Source organism: Bombina bombina, chromosome 1, assembly GCF_027579735.1.
Source record: "Bombina bombina isolate aBomBom1 chromosome 1, aBomBom1.pri, whole genome shotgun sequence".
NCBI classification, from domain to species: Eukaryota; Metazoa; Chordata; class Amphibia; order Anura; family Bombinatoridae; genus Bombina; species Bombina bombina.
In genome coordinates this window covers 37,597,006-37,615,410 of record NC_069499.1, presented here as the reverse complement: position 1 = coordinate 37,615,410, position 18,405 = coordinate 37,597,006, and the positions used below count along the sequence as shown (strand labels likewise).

Sequence of the window (18,405 nt, the reverse complement as noted above, 5' to 3'; positions counted from 1 at the left end):
CCGTGGACTGATCACACTTAACAGAAGAAAACATAATTTATGCTTACCTGATAAATTCCTTTCTTCTGTAGTGTGATCAGTCCACGGCCCGCCCTGTTTTTTAAGGCAGGTAAATATTTTTTAAATTATACTCCAGTCACCACTACACCCTTGGCTTCTCCTTTCTCGTTGGTCCTTGGTCGAATGACTGGAGGTGACGTAGAGGGGAGGAGCTATATAGCAACTCTGCTGGGTGAATCCTCTTGCACTTCCTGTAGGGGAGCAGTTAATATCCCACAAGTAATGATGACCCGTGGACTGATCACACTACAGAAGAAAGGAATTTATCAGGTAAGCATAAATTATGTTTTCTCCATCTCCTATTTTTAAGAAGATGTTTCCTATAGCGGATTCTGTTAAGGAGTTGTGGCAGACGGTTCCTAAGGTAGAAGGAGCGATCTCCACTTTGGCCAAGAGGACTACAATTCCCATAGAGGATAGTTTTTCTTTTAAAGATCCAATGGATAAAATTTGGAGGCGTTACTAAAAAAGATGTATGTCCACCATCCACCAGGGACTACAATGGCAACCTGCGGTGTGTGTCGCCGCTGTTACCAGCGATGCGGCTTACTGGTTTGATGCGTTATCTGAATCTCTTCAAACGGATACCTCTCTTGAGGAGATCCAGGACAGGATTAAGGCTCTCAAGTTAGCCAATTCCTTCATTACGATGCTTCCTTACAGGTTATTAAACTGGGAGCCTAAATTTCTGTTTTTGCGGTCCTAGCCCGCAGGGTCTGCGGATGTTTCATCTAAATCTAGACTCATGTCTATTCCTTACAAGGATAAGACCTTGTTTGGACCTTGTTTGGGGAAATTATCTCAGATATTACTGGAGGGAAGGATTCTTTTCTTCCTCAAGATAAAAAGAATAAGCAACTTTAAAGGCAAGTCTTCCTCCCCTTCCTCCAAGCAAGATCAAGCCAAGCCTTCCTGGAAGCCCAACCAGTCATGGAATAAGGGAAAACAATCTAAAAAGCCTTCAGCTGATTCCAAATCAGCATGAAGGGTTGGCCCCCGATCTGGGAGAGGATCTTGTAGGGGGCAGACTCTCTCTCTTTTTTCCCAGGCTTGGATAAGAGATGTACCGGGACCTTGGGCGGTGGACATTGTCTCCCAGGGATACAAAATAGACTTCAAATCTTTTCCTCCCAGAGGCAGGTTTCTCCTCTCCAGATTATCTGTAGACCAGATAAAAAGAGAGGCGTTCTTACATTGTGTCAAGGACCTTGCCGCCCTGGGGGTAATAGTTCCAGGTCCCTTTCATGAAAGGGGTCTGGGATTTTACTCAGATCTGTTCGTAGTTCCCAAAAAGGAGGGAACTTTTCGACCAATCCTAGATTTAAAATGTTTAAAGAAGTTTCTCAGAGTGCCATCCTTCAAGATGGAGACTATACGCTCCATTCTTCCCTTGGTACAAGAGGGTCAGTTCATGACAACCATAGACCTAAAGGATGCATACCTTCATGTTCGCATTCACAGGGACCATCACAAGCTTCTGAGATTCGTCTTTTTGGACAATTATTTCCAGTTTGTAGCCCTTCCATTCGGCCTTGCCACAGCTCCCAGAATTTTTTCAAAGGTTCTGGGGGCTCTTTTAGCTGTGCTTCGATCTCGGGGCATTGCAGTGGCACCTTATCTGGATGACATTCTGGTTCAGGCGCCATCTTTTCAACAAAGAGAATCTCATACGGAGATCTTGTTGTCTTTTCTTTGATCCCACGGATGGAAAGTGAATCGGGAAAAAAGTTCTCTGGTTCCAGCTACAAGGGTCGTATTTTTGGGGACCATAATAGACTCCCTATTAATGGAGACAGAGGTCAGAAAAAGAAAGATTTTCGACACTTGTCTTGCCCTTCAGTCCTCTCCACGGCTGTCAGTGGCTTAATGTATGGAGGTAATCGGTCTGATTGTGGCTTCCATGGACATCATTCCGTTTGCTCGGTTCCATCTCAGACCCCTGCAGTTATGCATGCTCAGACAATGGAACGGGGACTATACGAACCTGTCTCCACGTTTATATCTAGATCAGGCGTCAATAGACACTCTACCGTGGTGTCTTTCTCCGGATCATATTTCCCAGGGTTCTTGCTTCCGCAGACCCTCCTGGGAGATTGTAACCACAGATGCCAGCCTTCTCGGTTGGGGAGCAGTATGGGGCTCGTTGAAGGCTCAGTGCTTATGAACCCAGGAGGAGTCAGTCCTGCCCATAAACATCTTGGAGCTGAGAGCAATCTTCAATGCTCTTCTGGCCTGGCCTCATTTAGCCTTAGCCCAGTTTATTAGATTCCAATCGGACAACATAACCTCGGTGGCCTACATCAACCACCAGGGGGAAACTCAGAGTTCCTTGGCCATGACAGAGGTGGCCCGAATTATTTAGTGTGGCGGAGACCCACAACTGCTGTCTTTTTGCGATCCAAATCCCAGGAGTGGACAACTGGAAAGCGGATTTTCTGAGCAGACAGACTTTTCATCCCGGGCACTTCATTCGGATGTATTTTCCAGCTTGACCTTCAAGTGGGGGCAACCGGAATTGGATCTCATGGCTTCTCGTCATAATGTCAAACTTCCGAGATACGCCTCGAGGTCAAGAGATCCGCAGGCATTTCTGATCGATTCTCTGGCAGTTCCTTGGAACTTCAGCCTAGCATACCTGTTTCCTCCGTTCGCTCTCCTTCCAAGAGTCATTGCTCGAATCAAGCAGGAGAGGGCGTCTGTAATTCTCATAGCCCCGGCGTGGCCTCGCAGGATTTGGTATGCAGACCTAGTGGAAATGTCATCCTTTCCACCTTGGAGACTGCCTCTGAGGAAGGACCTTCTACTTCAGGGTCCCTTCCTTCATCCAAATTTTGTTTATCTAAGCGTGGATGGAGTCGGTAATTGAGACCTTGATTCAGGCTCGTAAGCCTGTGACTTGCAGGATTTACCATAAGATCTGGCGTAAATACTTGGTGTGAATCCAAAGAATACTTTTGGAGTAGAGTAAGGATTCCTAGGATTTTGTTCTTTTTTCAGGATGGTCTGGATAAGGGTTTGTCGGAAAGTACTCTAAATGGTCAGATTTCGGCATTGTCTATTTTGTTACATAAGCGCTTGGCGGATGTGCCAGACAAGCAATCGTTTTCAGGCCTTGGTTAGAACTCGGCCTGTGTATAAACCTGTTACTCCTCCATGGAGTCTTAACCGTGTTCTTAAAGCGTTACAACAGGCTACGTTTGAGCCTATACATTCTTTAGATATTAAGATGTTATCTTGGAAAGTTTTGTTTCTTGTTGCCATTTCCTCTGCTCGGAGAGTTTCTGAACTCACTGTTTTACAGTGTGATTCCCCTTATCTTATATTTCACTCTGATTAGGTGGTTCTGCGTATTGCGTACTGGTTTCCTGCCCAAGGTTGTTTCAGTCAAGAATATTAATCAGGAAAGTGTTGTGCCTTCTTTGAGTCCTAATTCTTCTTCTCACAAAGAACGCTTGTTGCATAATCTGCATGTTGTGCAAGCGCTAACATTTTATTTGCAGGCAACGAAAGACTTTCGTCAGTCTTCTGCATTGTTTGTTTGCTTTTCATGGAAACGCAAGGGTCAGAATGCTACAGCTTCTTCACTTTCCCTTTGGCTGAAGAGTTTTATTCGCGTGGCATATGAGGCTGCTGGACAGCAACCTCCTGAGAAAATAACAGCTCATTCCACAAGGGCTGTTTCTTCTTCCTAGGCCTTAAAAAATGAAGCTTCTGTGAAACAGATTTGCAAGGCTGCAACTTGTTCATCTTTGCTCACTTTTTCCAAATGTTATAAATTTGATATTTTGGCCTCGGCTGAGGCTTCTTTTGAGAGAAAGGTTCTTCAAGCAGTGGTGCCTTCTGTTTAGGTTTCTGTCTTGTCCCTCCCTTAACTTCTGTGTCCTCTGGCTTGGGTATTGTTTCCCGACAGTAATTGATGATGATCCATGGACTCACCGTGTCATTAGAAAGAAAACAAAATTTATGCTTACCTGATAAATTTATTTCTTACTTGACACGGTGAGTCCACGGCCCGCCCTGTATTCAGACAGTTTATTTTTATATAAATCCTCAGGCACCTTTGCACCTTGTGTTACTTCCTTTCTATCCTTTCCCTTTGGTCGAATGACTGGGGGATTGTGGTTAGGGGAGTGATATCTAACAGCTTTGCTGTGGTGCTCTTTGCCTCCTCCTGCTGGCCAGGAGTGATATTCCCAACAGTAATTGATGATGATCCGTGGACTCACTGTGTCAAAAAATAAATACATTTATCACGTAAGCATAAATTTTGTTTTCTGCTACGCTATATGTATGTATAGATATACCTGTATATTGTACCAAAATGCCATAAGATATATATATATATATATATATATATATATGTATTTATGAATAAATAGAATATATTCTTCTATGTGCAGAACATTTGAATGTGTGTGTGTGTGTGTATATATATATATATATATATATATATATATATATATATATATATATATTTATTTATATATATATATATATATATATATATATATATACATACATACGAAAAACAGGAAATGGCACTCAGTGGTCTTGACAAATACTGGATTTATTCAGTAACGTTTCGGGGAGCACACCCCTTCATCAGACCAAAGTATATAAAGTGAATCATACATTTACAGAAGACCCTCCCCCAGTGCAAAAAACGCCAAAGCTGTTGCCTAGACAACACCCCCAACATAAATAAACAACACCAAAGTCTACAACAAACTAATTACAATGCATCAAGTATAAGTATGTGGCCAAATGGGATTATCTTTGCTATTGACAACAACATCTGAACATCGTGGTAATAACGTAATAAGTAACAATCGCATTCACATAGTATCAAAACTGATCAGAAAACATCCTAATCCAGTGCATAATTCTCCTTAATCGTGTCTAGAACTGCGCATGCAATATTAGCTAAGTGCTAAAATACAAAGTATTTCTGCAGGAGACTGTATATTAATGCAATTGTGACAGCAACAGTGGATTTGCCTAATAGTACTATGTTAAATGACAGCGGTACATAATCGTGGCACGCAAAATGAGGGCTATAGTCTCAACTATAACAACGTCAGTGAGTCATATAGTTGTTATCTATCATAGTACTTTTGTCCCAAAAAAACAGCGCAGTCTGTTAAAGAAAGAAGGACTCCAATAGTGCAATATTGTATGAAATAAGCACTCTTTATTTACATCAAGTATGGCAAATACTCACAATATCTGGCGTGGTTAAAATCACATAAAGGTATCTTTAAAATATCAGACTCGAGCTATCCTGTGGTGAGTACACGCTTGGGAAGTGAACAGCGATGTACCCGGTCGGCGTGTGACGTCAGCACCCGACAACAGCTGATTCTGTTTGACACTCCATCTACAAACACTGACTCACAGGGCTCTCAGGATCACGGCCTCAACGTGTTTCTCGCCCCCTGCTGGGCGCTTTTTGTAAGGTTAAAAAGAAATTGTTCTAGAATAAGCAACTACCATACTGAAGAAGAGGTTTTAAAAGAAAAATTAATTTGTAAAGCCCATAATGGGGAACATCTCACATATATTATGGATGAAGTTGAAAATTTAGACAGGGAAACATTATTAAGTAAACAAAAAGAAAAATCTTGCAAAGAAGAAAAACAGACTGTTAAATTTATCACTACATATGGTGAGGGTATTATGAATGTGAAATAAATATTGCATAAATATTGGCCAATATTAAAGGGAGACCCCCTATTAAAAGAAGGTCTCGATATAAATCCGAAGGTAGTGTATAGGAAGAATACTAGTTTAAAGAATTTGCTTGCCCCCAGTAAGCTAAAAGAGAGTAAACCAATACAATGTAATATTAATGAAAACTTTTTGAGTTTGAAGGGCACATATAGGTGTCATAAAGCAAGATGTCCTATGTGTAAATGCATTGATAAAGAGAGATCTATCTTTAGATCAGTAACAGGACAAGAGTTTAGGGTTAAACAATTTATTACCTGTAAGAGTACCTATGTAGTTTATTTATTAGAGTGTAGCTGTGGACTGAAGTATGTAGGTCGTACGAAGAGATGCCTATCAAAAAGATACAATGAACATGTTTACAACATAAAGAAGCCTATATTAAAACATAGTGTACCAATCCACTGCTCTCAAAGCCATGCATGTGATCCAAAATGCCTGACTGTGAAGGGTATTGAAGTGGTTAAACCTAATTCTAGAGGTGGTAATAGACTTTTAGACCTTAGGCGTAGAGAGACATTTTGGATATATAAGTTAGGGACTCTCGCGCCTAATGGTCTAAATGTTGATCTAGATGTGGCAGCATTTATCACTTAGACAGAATCTTTTAGATGTAAAAGTTTTTTCATCATTCTGATTAGGGATTAGAAGGTGTTTTAATAGTTATTATTATTAATTGGTGTATAGGTCTAGATTTTTAGAAGTACTGAAATTTTATGAAATTTTATAAAATATGGAACTGTATGTAGTTATTTCTCTTGTAAGGTGTATCCAGTCCATGGATTCATCCTTTACTTGTGGGATATTCTCCTTCCCAACAGGAAGTGGCAAAGAGAGCACACAGCAGAGCTGTCCATATAGCTCCCCCTCTAGCTCCACCCCCCAGTCATTCTCTTTGCCGGCTCTAAGCAATCGGAAGGGTAAAGTGAATGTGGTGTTAGGCGCTATGGCTAAAGTCCTGGTCGGCCGATGTGTCGTCAAAATCCAAACTATTGAACATCCCTTTCAAAGGAAAGACCCTCTTCGGGTCTGAATTGAAAGAGATTATTTCAGAAATCACTGGGGGGAAAAGGCCATGCTCTCCCTCAGGACAAGTCCTTTAAGATAAAGAACAAACAAAATCATTTTCGTTCCTTTCGGAATTTCAGGAGCGTCCTCGCTTCATCCTCCCCTACTACAAAGCAAGAGGGTAACGCTTCACAACCCAGGCCAGCCTGGAAACCTTACCAGGGCTGGAACAAGGGTAAACAGGCCAAGAAGCCTGCAGCTGCCTCCAAGACAGCATGATGGGGTAGCCCCACATCCGGGACCGGATCTAGTAGGGGGCAGACTCTCTCTCTTCGCTCAGGCCTGGGCAAGAGACGTACACGATCCCTGGGCCTTAGATATTGTATCCCAGGGATATGTTCTAGAATTCAAGGACTCCCCTCCAAGGGGAAGGTTCCACATTTCTCGTTTGTCTACAGACCAGACAAAGAAAGAGGCATTCTTACGCTGTGTAGAAGACCTACATACAATGGGAGTGATCCACCCAGTTCCAATTGCGGAACAAGGGCTGGGGTTTTACTCAAACCTGTTTGTGGTTCCCAAGAAAGAAGGAACTTTCAGACCAATCCTGGATCTCAAAATTCTAAACAAATTCCTCAGTCCCATCATTCAAGATGGAGACCATTCGGACAATCTTACCAATGATCCAGGAGGGTCAATATATGACTACCGTGGATCTAAAGGATGCGTATCTGCACATTCCTATCCACAAAGATCATCACCAGTTTCTCAGGTTCGCCTTTCTGGACAGGCATTATCAGTTTGTGGCTCTTCCTTTCGGGTTGGCCACTGCTCCCAGAATTTTCACAAAGGTGCTAGGGTCCCTTCTGGCGGTACTAAGACCGCGGGGCATAGCAGTGGCGCCTTATCTAGACGACATCTTAATTTAGGCGTCGACTTTCCAAAGAGCCAAGTCTCACACGGAAATTGTAGTGGCCTTTCTGAGGTCTCACGGGTTGAAGGTGTACATCAAAAAGAGTTCTCTCTCCCCCCTCACAAGAGTTCCCTGTCTAGGAACCCTAATAGACTCGGTAGAAATGAAAATATTTCTGACGGAGGTCAGAAAGTTAAAACTCTTAACTTCTTGCCGAGCTCTTCATTCCATTCCTCGGCCATCTGTAGCTCAGCAAGCAACTAAGGACAGGCTTTAGTCAGAATTAAGCCTGTTTATAGACCTGTGACTCCGCCATGGAGTCTGAATTTAGTTCTTTCAGTTCTGCAAGGGGTTCCGTTTGAACCTTTACATTCCATAGATATTAAGCTTTTATCTTGGAAAGGTTTGTTTTTGGTAGCTATCTCTTCTGCTCGAAGAGTTTCAGAGTTATCTGCTTTACAGTGTGATTCACCTTACCTGTTGTTCCATGCAGATAAGGTAGTTTTGCGTACCAAAGCCGGTTTTCTTCCTAAGGTTGTGTCTAATAAGAATATTAACCAGGAAATTGTTGTTCCTTCTCTGTGTCCTAATCCTTCGTCGAAGAAGGAACGTCTGTTACACAATCTTGATGTGGTTTGTGCTTTAAAGTTCTATTTACAAGCAACTAAGGATGTCAGACAAACAACTTCTTTGTTTGTTATCCATTCTGGTAAGAGGAGAGGTCAGAAGGCGACCGCTACCTCTCTTTCCTTTTGGCTGAAAAGCATCATCCATTTGGCCTATGAGACTGCTGGCCAGCAGCCTCCTGAAACAATTACTGCTCATTCTACCAGAGCAGTGGCTTCCACATGGGCTTTTAAAAATGAGGCTTCTGTTGAACAGATTTGTAAGGCAGCAACTTGGTCTTCGCTGCATACTTTTGCCAAATTTTACAAATTCGATACTTTTGCTTCTTCGGAGGCTATTTTTGGGAGAAAGGTTTTACAAGCAGTGGTGCCTTCCGTTTAAGGTACCTGTCTTGTTCCCTCCCTTCATCCGTGTCCTAAAGCTTTGGTATTGGTATCCCACAAGTAAAGGATGAATCCGTGGACTGGATACACCTTACAAGAGGAAACAGAATTTATGCTTACGTGATAAATTACTTTCTCTTGTGGTGTATCCAGTCCATGGCCCGCCCTGTCATTTTAAGACAGGTGGTTTTATTTTTAAACTACAGTCACCACTGCACCCTATGGTTTCTCCTTTTTCTTCCTAACCTTCGGTCGAATGACTGGGGGGTGGAGCTAGAGGGGGAGCTATATGGACAGCTCTCTTTGCCACTTCCTGCTCTCTTTGCCACTTCCTGTTGGGAAGGAGAATATCCCACAAGTAAAGGATGAATCCGTGGACTGGATACACCACAAGAGAAAGTAATTTATCAGGTAAGCATAAATTCTGTTTTTATTTTTTATATATATATATTTTTATATTCTAAAGTATCAAATAGTGTTTTTAGAACAATAGAAGGTAATTAATTAATTAATTATTTATATAATATATGTTTTATAATATTAATTAATTGAGGAGGAACGTTGTCCAGAAAGTGCCTTGCCATGGGTTGGTCACTCTTCTTATTATCTATAGCTGTACGTATGGCGCTCCTATGGTTTGCCATCCTCTTTTTGATATCATCAGAGGTCTTTCCTATGTAAAAAAGGCCACAATTACAGTTTAACATGTACACTACGTATTTCGTTGTGCATGTGAGATAGTGCTTGATCTTAAACATCTCATTTGTGTATGGGTGTCGGAATTGGCTGCCTTGAAGCATCGAGTTGCATGTAACGCAACTAGGACATTTGAATGATCCTCTTTTGGTTGAGGAGGTTCTTTGGCTATAGCTGTTGATGGGATCCGTCCTCATTAGGATGTCTTTCAAGTTTCTCCCTCTTTTTTATAGCCAATTCTTGGCTATTATCAGTATTATCGGAGTCTGACCCAGAGCTTGTGTCCACAGTGTTTAACTGGCGATGGCCGTTTGTTCTAATACGTCGCTGTCTCCTGGGACGGTAGTAAGATCTCTCTCCTGGTTATAGGGTCCATCTATAGACCTTCTTCTCCTTGTAGTCATCCATCACGTAGCCCAATTTTTTTTTTTTTGGGGGGGGATCAGGTGAAGCTAAAAGAAGTGTCAAGCTACATGGAAGTATACTTTCTAGATCTCAGAATCTACAAGGAAACCACAGGCTTAGGGACTACCCTGTTCAAGAAAGAAACCGTCCGTAATACACTACTCCACGCATCCAGTTTCCATCCAAAATCGCTAATCAGAGCTCAACTTTTGCGAGTAATCCGGGATAACTCCTCGAGTACCAGAAGGGATATTCAACTAAAGGATATGGAAGAAAGATTCAGGAACATAGGCTACAAGAATCATCTGATTAGAAAAGCCAGAATGGACATCACGGCAAATCATTCCGATAAAGATCCTAAAAATAGAATGAACTTTATCACTACCTATTCACCTAACACAAGGGCATTGAGTAGGACTCTGAAAGAGAAGTGGGACATTGTTGAATCCAATTCCACATTACCATATCAAGGATATGGTCCACCAAGAATTGGCTATAAAAGAGGGAGAAACTTGAAAGACATCCTAATGGGGACGGATCCCATCAACAGCTATAGTCAAAGAACCTCCTCAACCAAAAGAGGATCATTCAAATGTCCTAGTTGCGTTACTTGCAACTCGATGCTTCAAGGCAGCCAATTCCGACACCCACACACAAATGAGGTGTTTAAGATCAAGCACTACCTCACATGCACAACGAAATACGTAGTGTACATGTTAAACTGTAATTGTGGCCTTTTTTACATAGGAAAGACCTCTGATGAAATCAAAAAGAGGATGGCAAACCATAGGAGCGCCATACGTACAGCTATAGATAATAAGAAGAGTGACCAACCCGTGGCAAGGCACTTCCTGGACATGGGCCACAGCGTGGCTGATTTGAGGTTCAAGTTGATTGACCACGTCCCGCCACTAAACCGTGGTGGTGACCGAGGTAAGCTACTACTTCGAAAAGAGGCGGAATGGATATATAAACTGAACACTGTCCACCCCCACGGCCTTAACATGGGCATTGACTGGCACTGCTTCCTGTGACACCTGGAGATACAGGTACACCCATAGACACTGATGACCAGCTTTTAGACTGTCTTTTGGTTTGCTACTATTTCACCAATGAGACTTATAGTATGCTGTTTGTATCCTGTTGCCACTTGTTGACCAGGACTATGCTATTTTTTTGGTTTGCTACTATTTCACCAATGAGATATATATAGTATAGTATGCTGTTTATATCCTGTTTTTTGTATCCTGTTTCCACTTGTTGACCAGGACTATGCTATTTTTTGTGCTATTTTGTGTTTGGGTTGATAGATCTCACACGTTGATTGTAGACTATGTGCTGTGTTATGTCAGCTTGGACCACAGTTGCTCCTTCTCTCCCCCCTGGGTACCCAACACATGAATTAATATATTTAAATATATTTATATTTTTAATTTTTTATTAATTTTTTTTGCTATAAGCCCTAAATGTATATTATGGTTACTATGTCGGGGTGCTGACTAAATATGGTTTGCCGATGATAATCTGTATACACCAGAATGTGATGGTATTAGAAATCTCACTATGTATGTTACTATGCAAGGTTTTACCTCGTTTACTCTCTCTTGACTTTAACTTTGCGTTTATCTAATTATCTGGTTGATACCGGTATTATGCCTTTTGAGAGTGTGATTTAACTGGGGTTATGTACGATTTATGCTGTACGGGACTTGATGAGCTCTCTCCCTGTTTGTATGCCCTTTTCCCCTCTTGATGTACTTCACATTTCTGTCACATCGTAAGCAGGCTACTGGTTATTGCCTTTTTTGCCCCATATGGGTTTGTCTATCTAGCCCTATCCTGCTCCTCCACTGTGAGTGGTTACGTCACTCTCGTTATAGAGTCTCTCACAATAGACCCGTAGGACCGGTATATTTCCCTTGATGTCAGTCTGTTGCAGATATGTCAATTTTCCTACCATAACCCGGCCCAACTTGTTATTTAGTGGGTAGGGCTGACCCAGCAGTGAGAGTTGTTAATATGTACTATAATAGATAACTACTATATAACTCCCTGACGTTGTTATAGTTGAGACTATAGCCCTAATTTTGCGTGCCACGATTATGTACCGCTGGCATTTAACATAGTACTATTAGGCAAATCCACCGTTGCTGTCACAATTGCATTAATATTCGGTCTCCTGTAGAAATACTTTGTATTTTAGCACTTAACTAATATTGCATGTGCAGTTCTAGACACGATTAAGGAGAATTATGCACTGGATTAGGATGTTTTCTGATCACTTTTTATACTATGTGAATGCGATTACTTGTTATGTTATTACCACGATGTTCAGATGTTGTTGCCAATAGCAAAGATAATCCCATTTGGCCACATACTTGATGCATTGTAATTAGTTTGTTGTAGACTTTGGTGTTGTTTATTTATGTTGGGGGTGTTGCCTAGGCAACAGCTTTGGCGTTTTTTTGCACTGGGGGAAGGTCTTCTGTAAATGTATAAAATATTTGATTCACTGTATATACTTTGGTCTGATGGAGGGGTGTGCTCCCCGAAACGTCACTGAATAAATCCAGTATTTGTCAAGACCAGTGAGTGCTGTTTCCTGTTTTTCGTACATTTAACCTTACTCTAGCACCCTGGCATTGGAATTGAACTGTTTGTGACAGTGCACCTGCCACGAATTGCTGTGTATATATTAGGGCTGCAACTAACGATTATTTTCATAATCGATTAATCGGCCGATTATTTTTTCGATTAATCGACTAATCGGATAAAAGAGAATCAATAATAGTTTTCTATATTTTAAATAAAATCCACATAATGAGTGTTACAAATATAAACTTCAGACTAAAACTTTACATTAACACAACTGTTTCTAAAAATTTTAAGCAGCAGAGCGCAGTTTTATAATTAAACAAAATAAAACCACAAACTGTTTGAAAAGAGGTAGAACTAGAAAGAGTTAGACTTTCAATGTTAATAACATTCTGTTATTCACTCTTTCAGAAACTTTGCATTGAAATGCAAAAATCTCAACATGTTCACATGCTTCTGGCTAAGGCTGGTTCTCTGTTTGCAGCTATATTTCCTGCAGCAGAGAAAAGGCTGTTGAGGTGTATAAGTAGGGTTTCGTCAATTTCACCAAAGTGGGATATTTATCTTTGTTAGCTCTTCACCAATGCTAAGTGTTTTCTACCTTGGCAAGGGGCCTCTCAATAAAGTAACCCTTGACTTCATTCTAACATATGCAATGGTAAATAACCAGCTACAAGGTTAGGGGAATTATCTAGTCCGCTCTAAAAATAAAGAATATATACTTATAAAGGTTGAATCTGGTACATATTATCACAATTTATTAAAAATATAAAAAAACAATAAAAATCAATAGCACTAAGGACTGTATATCAATAACAGGACAAAGCCTTACACATTTATTTATGCAGTACATATAATCAGCAATAGGAAGCAATGCGCTAATAATTGTGCAAACAGATAATAGTGCACAATTTAAATAACTCCCATCAATCTAGGGGCTAGGTGTAGATAACAAGCTTGGCACTATATCATGACAAGCATAGTTCCAAATCACCAGATTTAATATAAACAGTCCAAATGATGACTATTATATCTGGGTTGCACATAAGCCAGGGGTAGTTGTAAACGTATACTGTCCTTAAAAAATGAAAAGTAGACGTCTGTAGACGTCCTTTAGGCTAAGGACATAACCATAAAACACAATACCATATGCAGGAGTTCATTGGAGTGAAGCAGCTGGTGTTGTGCACAGACCAACTAATTGCAAACCAACTAATCGATTATGAGATTCGTTGACAACTATTTTCATAATTTATTATTATCGATTATGACGATTAGTTGTTGCAGCTCTAGTGTGTGTGTATATATATATATATAATTAGTTTGATTTATTAATTGATTTATTATTTTATTATACAGGTTTAAAACATGCTACGATCTGATCCTTGCACGTTATTGCGTGTGGAATTTTAAACTTTACGGGATTTCAGGTGTGAAAATAAATAGAATTATAAAAGTTCATAATCGAGACCTTAAATTAAAATTTGATGATAAATTGGAACAATTCATGGATAATGAAGACATGTCTTCCTCTGAGTAAGTAAAAATGTGTTTGTATGTGGGGATGTTTGTAATTTTTTTTTATATCACATTTTAAAAATGCATGATATTTTGGCACATTCACAATAGTGAACGAACTATTATGCAAACAGCCTACCTTAGCACACCTGAAAACGAATTGCCTATACCCATGTACTATAGTATGAAGAAAGCACCCTACACTACGGCAAATATGTTTTGAAGAGAGAGGGAGGGATGGGTCACTCGTACACTACAGAAAAAGGGGGCATTAGGAGAGGGAGGTCCCTACATGATGATCGTGGGGAGGGGGGACACTACACTACAGAAAAAATAAATAAGTTTAAATTAGATAGGAAAAAACATTAACTGGGTCCTGGCAGCTGAGGATTTAATCTAAGTCTTCTAGTTTTTCTCTAAACAGTACTTAAGTTACTGAAATTTTCAGTATAGGTGGGTATACTATAGGCAAAACCAGCTATTCCGAATGACAAAATAGTCAAAAAAGTAAATTAGCTGTTTGAAAAAAAAATATTACATTCTAGCAGATAAAATAGAGATCATTGGGAACACATTAAAGTAGAGAAAAAATAACAGTCCCTTTAAATTTCTGCTTGGGAACCTTTTGAACCGGTTTAAGAAATAGTTTTGCAGGGTCAAAAGTCATAAAATTATCTAACAAATATGAGCGCGTAATTTTTCACTAATAGTCCTTAAAACTTTTCACTTTCTCTCCCTAACACTTCATACACTTCTTATCCAGGAGTTCTTATTTTTCATTCATAAATGGTTTTCTATGGGGAGGACGGATGTAAATATTAAGACATGTACCAGCTAATCATTTCCCAAGGTTCTATTGACTTATCTTAGATTAACTATTCTATTGTGTTTTAATATTTTTCTACAGCTACAGAAAGTTGTTGGAATATTTATTTTGCATTTTTGATCCAAAGTTCCCTTTACAAAAGGCAGAACTTCTTGAAGTTCTTCAAAATGGTTTCAAGGTTCCTGAAAGATCCCAGGTAACTTTTTGTGTAATAACAAGTTCCTAAAAATGTTTACAGGTTTTAATTTTATACTTTTTACATGCATCTGCTGTGTTCATTATTCTGCAGAATTGAAATTGAAATGGTTTTATGTGTGTGACATTGCTAATTACTTCTGAATTTCTAAACTAGAGCATATTTCTTTACTAAGATATGGTAAGTCCATGGCTTGAGTAATTACTGTTGGGAATATCACTCCTGGTCAGCAGGAGGAGGCAAAGAGCTCTACAGTTAAACTGCTAAGTATCACTCCCTTCCCCACAACCCCCAGTCATTCTCTTTGCCTTCGGTGCGTGGAGGAGGTGAAGTTTAAGTGTCTGAAGAAAAATTTTGATTTCATCTACAAGCAAGTTTTGGCGTATAGCTGTATTCCACGTCATTCCTTGCAGTCGGGTAGTGGTGGCTTTAAAGCAGTTGGGAACTTGTAAAGAGGTACTTACTAAGTTTTCCTAACAATTGCTGCCCTAGTTTAGAAAGCCAGAGTTAGCTACTCTGTTGTTTCTTTTTCAAAGGTCTCTGTGAAGAACTGTGTCTTCTCATACCTTGTAACGGCCTACATGCCGGACAGCGGAGCAGGTAAGTGCTTTTTCTTCCAGTTAGGGAGACCATGCACTTAACAAATTAAGACACTGCTTTTTTATTGGGACATAGATAATCCTCTTGTATGGGTTACACTGGGGCATGAAGCAGGCACTGTAGTATGTGTGAGACTAACATTTAAACTCTTTTAAAAAGAAAGGGTAAGCATTTTATTAGGCTTTATTTCTTTCTAATGGCACGGTGAGTCCACGGATCATCATCAATTACTGTTGGGTATATCACTCCTGACCAGCAGGAGGAGGCAAAAAGCACCACAGCAAAGATGTTAAATATTACTCCCCTACCCACAATCCCCCAGTCATGGTCTTTGCCTGTAGTGCAAGGAGGAGGTGAAGTTTAGGTGTCTGATGAGAAGTTTTCTTCAATCAAGATTTTATTATTTTTTTAGCACTGTAAGGTTACTCTGTTCTTTTCTGGGGTCTAGCCTAGTCCACATCAGTCTCTTCAGTAGGGCAGTGGTGGCTTTTGAGCACCTGAGAACTTGTGAGGTACAATCCTCACTGCGTTTTCTCAAGAATCTGCTGCCCTAACTAGAAAACCTGAGTAGGTTTATTCAGTTGTTCTCTCTTCACATGTCCATGTGAGGTGCTGCACCCTCTCAAACCAGGTGAGCTGTCCTGCTGCCGGACAGCACTTTCAGGTAAGTGCCATTTTAATTTTCTTTTGCAAGGAGATTGCTGCCACTTGTTACAGCTAAAAGCTGTCTTATTTAATAAGGGACTTTATTAAACCTTCATGTTTGGGGTTTATTTTAGGCAGTTTGGGCATTGAGACTGTGAGGTGATTTATGGTGGCTCAGTGTGTTATAGTAGTTTTTATACTTTAACTTTTGGTCATGGAGATTACTGTTGTAAGCTGTTTTTTGTGTATAGGTAGCCTGAGGTCTATTTGGTTTGTTGCGCTAACACACATTTCTATTTAAAGACACAGTACACATTTATTTTTTATTTTCAATACACTTTATCCTTATTTATTACATAAGATGGATCAAGAGGCTTTTCAAACCATTATCCCAGGCAAAGTTGATGCTTGTCGGTTATGTTTTGATGCTCAGGTGGAATCCCCAGTTCCTTTTTGTTTCTCATGCATTGAGCGAACTTTAAGTTATAGTGATAAAATATTTGACCATGAGCCACCATTATCCCAGGCAAATGCTGTTCAGGTATCTACTGTTGCAGATATGCCGCAGCTTTCTCCTCAAGCGTCCCAACTTTTGCCATGTGTTTCCTCTTGCAATCCTGTAGGATTTTCTCTACAAGACATTGCTTTCCAGGTATCCCTTTGCGGTATCTGACGCCTTGTCAGCTTTCCCCATGTTGCAGGGAAGGCGTAAAAGGAAATTTTAGGAAACAGTTAGTAAGGTTTCTTATCAAGTTCTGGCTATCCAGAGTGTCCCTTCCCATAAGCCTGATGAAGAAGACATGTCGGTAGCATCTGATTGGGAAATCTCAGACTCAGACAATGTAATTCCTTCTTCTGATGCTGAAGTGGTATCCTTCAGATTTAAGCTAGAACACCTTCGCTTATTACTTAAGGAGGTTTTGGCTACTTTGGAGGACTCCGAAACAACTATCGTAGTCAATCCTAAAAAGTCTAGTAAATTGAACAAATACTTTGATGTTGCCTTTGCGGTGGAGGTTTTTCCGGTTCCTGACCGCGCTGCGTAGATTATTCCTTGAGAATGGGAAAGACCTGGTATTCCCTTTTCTCCATCTCCTATTTTTAAGAAGAGGTTTCCTTTAGCGGATTCTTTTAAGGAGCCGTAGCAGGCGGTTTCTCAAGGTAGAAGGAACGATCTCCACTTTGGCCAAGACGACTTCTATTCACATAGTGGATAGTTGTTCTTTTAAAGATCCAATAGATAAAAAAATGGAGGCTTTACTAAAAAAGCTGTATGTCCACCAGGGTCTACAATGGCAACCTGCGGTGTGTATCGCCACTGTTACCAGCGCTGTGGCTTAATGGTTTGATGCGTTGTCTGAATCTCTTCAGACAGATACCCCTCTTGATGAGATCCAGGACAAGATTAAGGCTCTCAAGTAAGCCAATTCCTTCATTACAGATGCTTCGCTACAGGCTATTTAAACTGGGAGCCAACATTTCTGTTTTTGCGGTCCTAGCCCGCAGGGCCTTGTAGTTGAAGTCCTGGTCTGCGGATGTTTCATCTAAATCTAAGCTCATGGTTATTACTTACAAGGGTAAGGCCTTGTTTGGACCTGGTTTGGCGGAAATTATCTCAGATATTACTGGAGGGAAGGGTTCTTTTCTTTCTCAAGATAAATAGAATAAGCAGAAGGGACATCAGAGTAATTTTCGTTGCTTTCATAACTTTAAAGGCAAGTCTTCCTCCCCTTCCTCCAAGCAAGATCAAGCCAAGCCTTCCTGGAAGCCCAACCAGTCCTGGAATAAGGGAAAGCAATCTTAAAAGCCTTCAACTGATTCCAAGTCAGCATGAAGGGTTGGCCCCCGATCTGGGAGCGGATTTTGTAGGGGCAGACTCTCTCTCTCTTTTTTCCCAGGCTTGGATAAGAGATGTCTATGAATAAGGCCAGGGGGGCCGAAACGCGTAAGACAGCTTAAGGGATGAGCTGTGATTGAAACCTTTGGATTTTAAGCATGTTTTATATTTTGAAATAAAGCTTTGACTTTTTAAATTAAGCGCTTAGTTTGACTCGCTGGTGTTTCCAAGTATTCTTGGATAAGAGATGTACCCGATCCCTGGGCGGTGGACATTGTCTCCCAGGGATTCAAAATAGATTTCAAATCTTTTCCTCCCAGAGGCAAGTTTCTCCTCTCCAGATTATCTATAGATCAGATAAAAAAAAGA

At 40.5% G+C, this 18,405-nt stretch overlaps 1 protein-coding gene across 1 annotated transcript in view; it reads left to right on the top strand.

The window, feature by feature from the left end:
- The window catches only part of LRRC9 (leucine rich repeat containing 9), a 716,419-nt gene that overhangs the window by 66,897 nt on the left and 631,117 nt on the right, over positions 1–18,405 (top strand). Inside the window, exons 9-10 of the mRNA XM_053705244.1 lie at positions 13,774–13,950; positions 14,846–14,954. Coding sequence (XP_053561219.1) covers positions 13,774–13,950; positions 14,846–14,954 — 286 coding nt within the window. The remainder of the gene's footprint in view (positions 1–13,773; positions 13,951–14,845; positions 14,955–18,405) is intronic.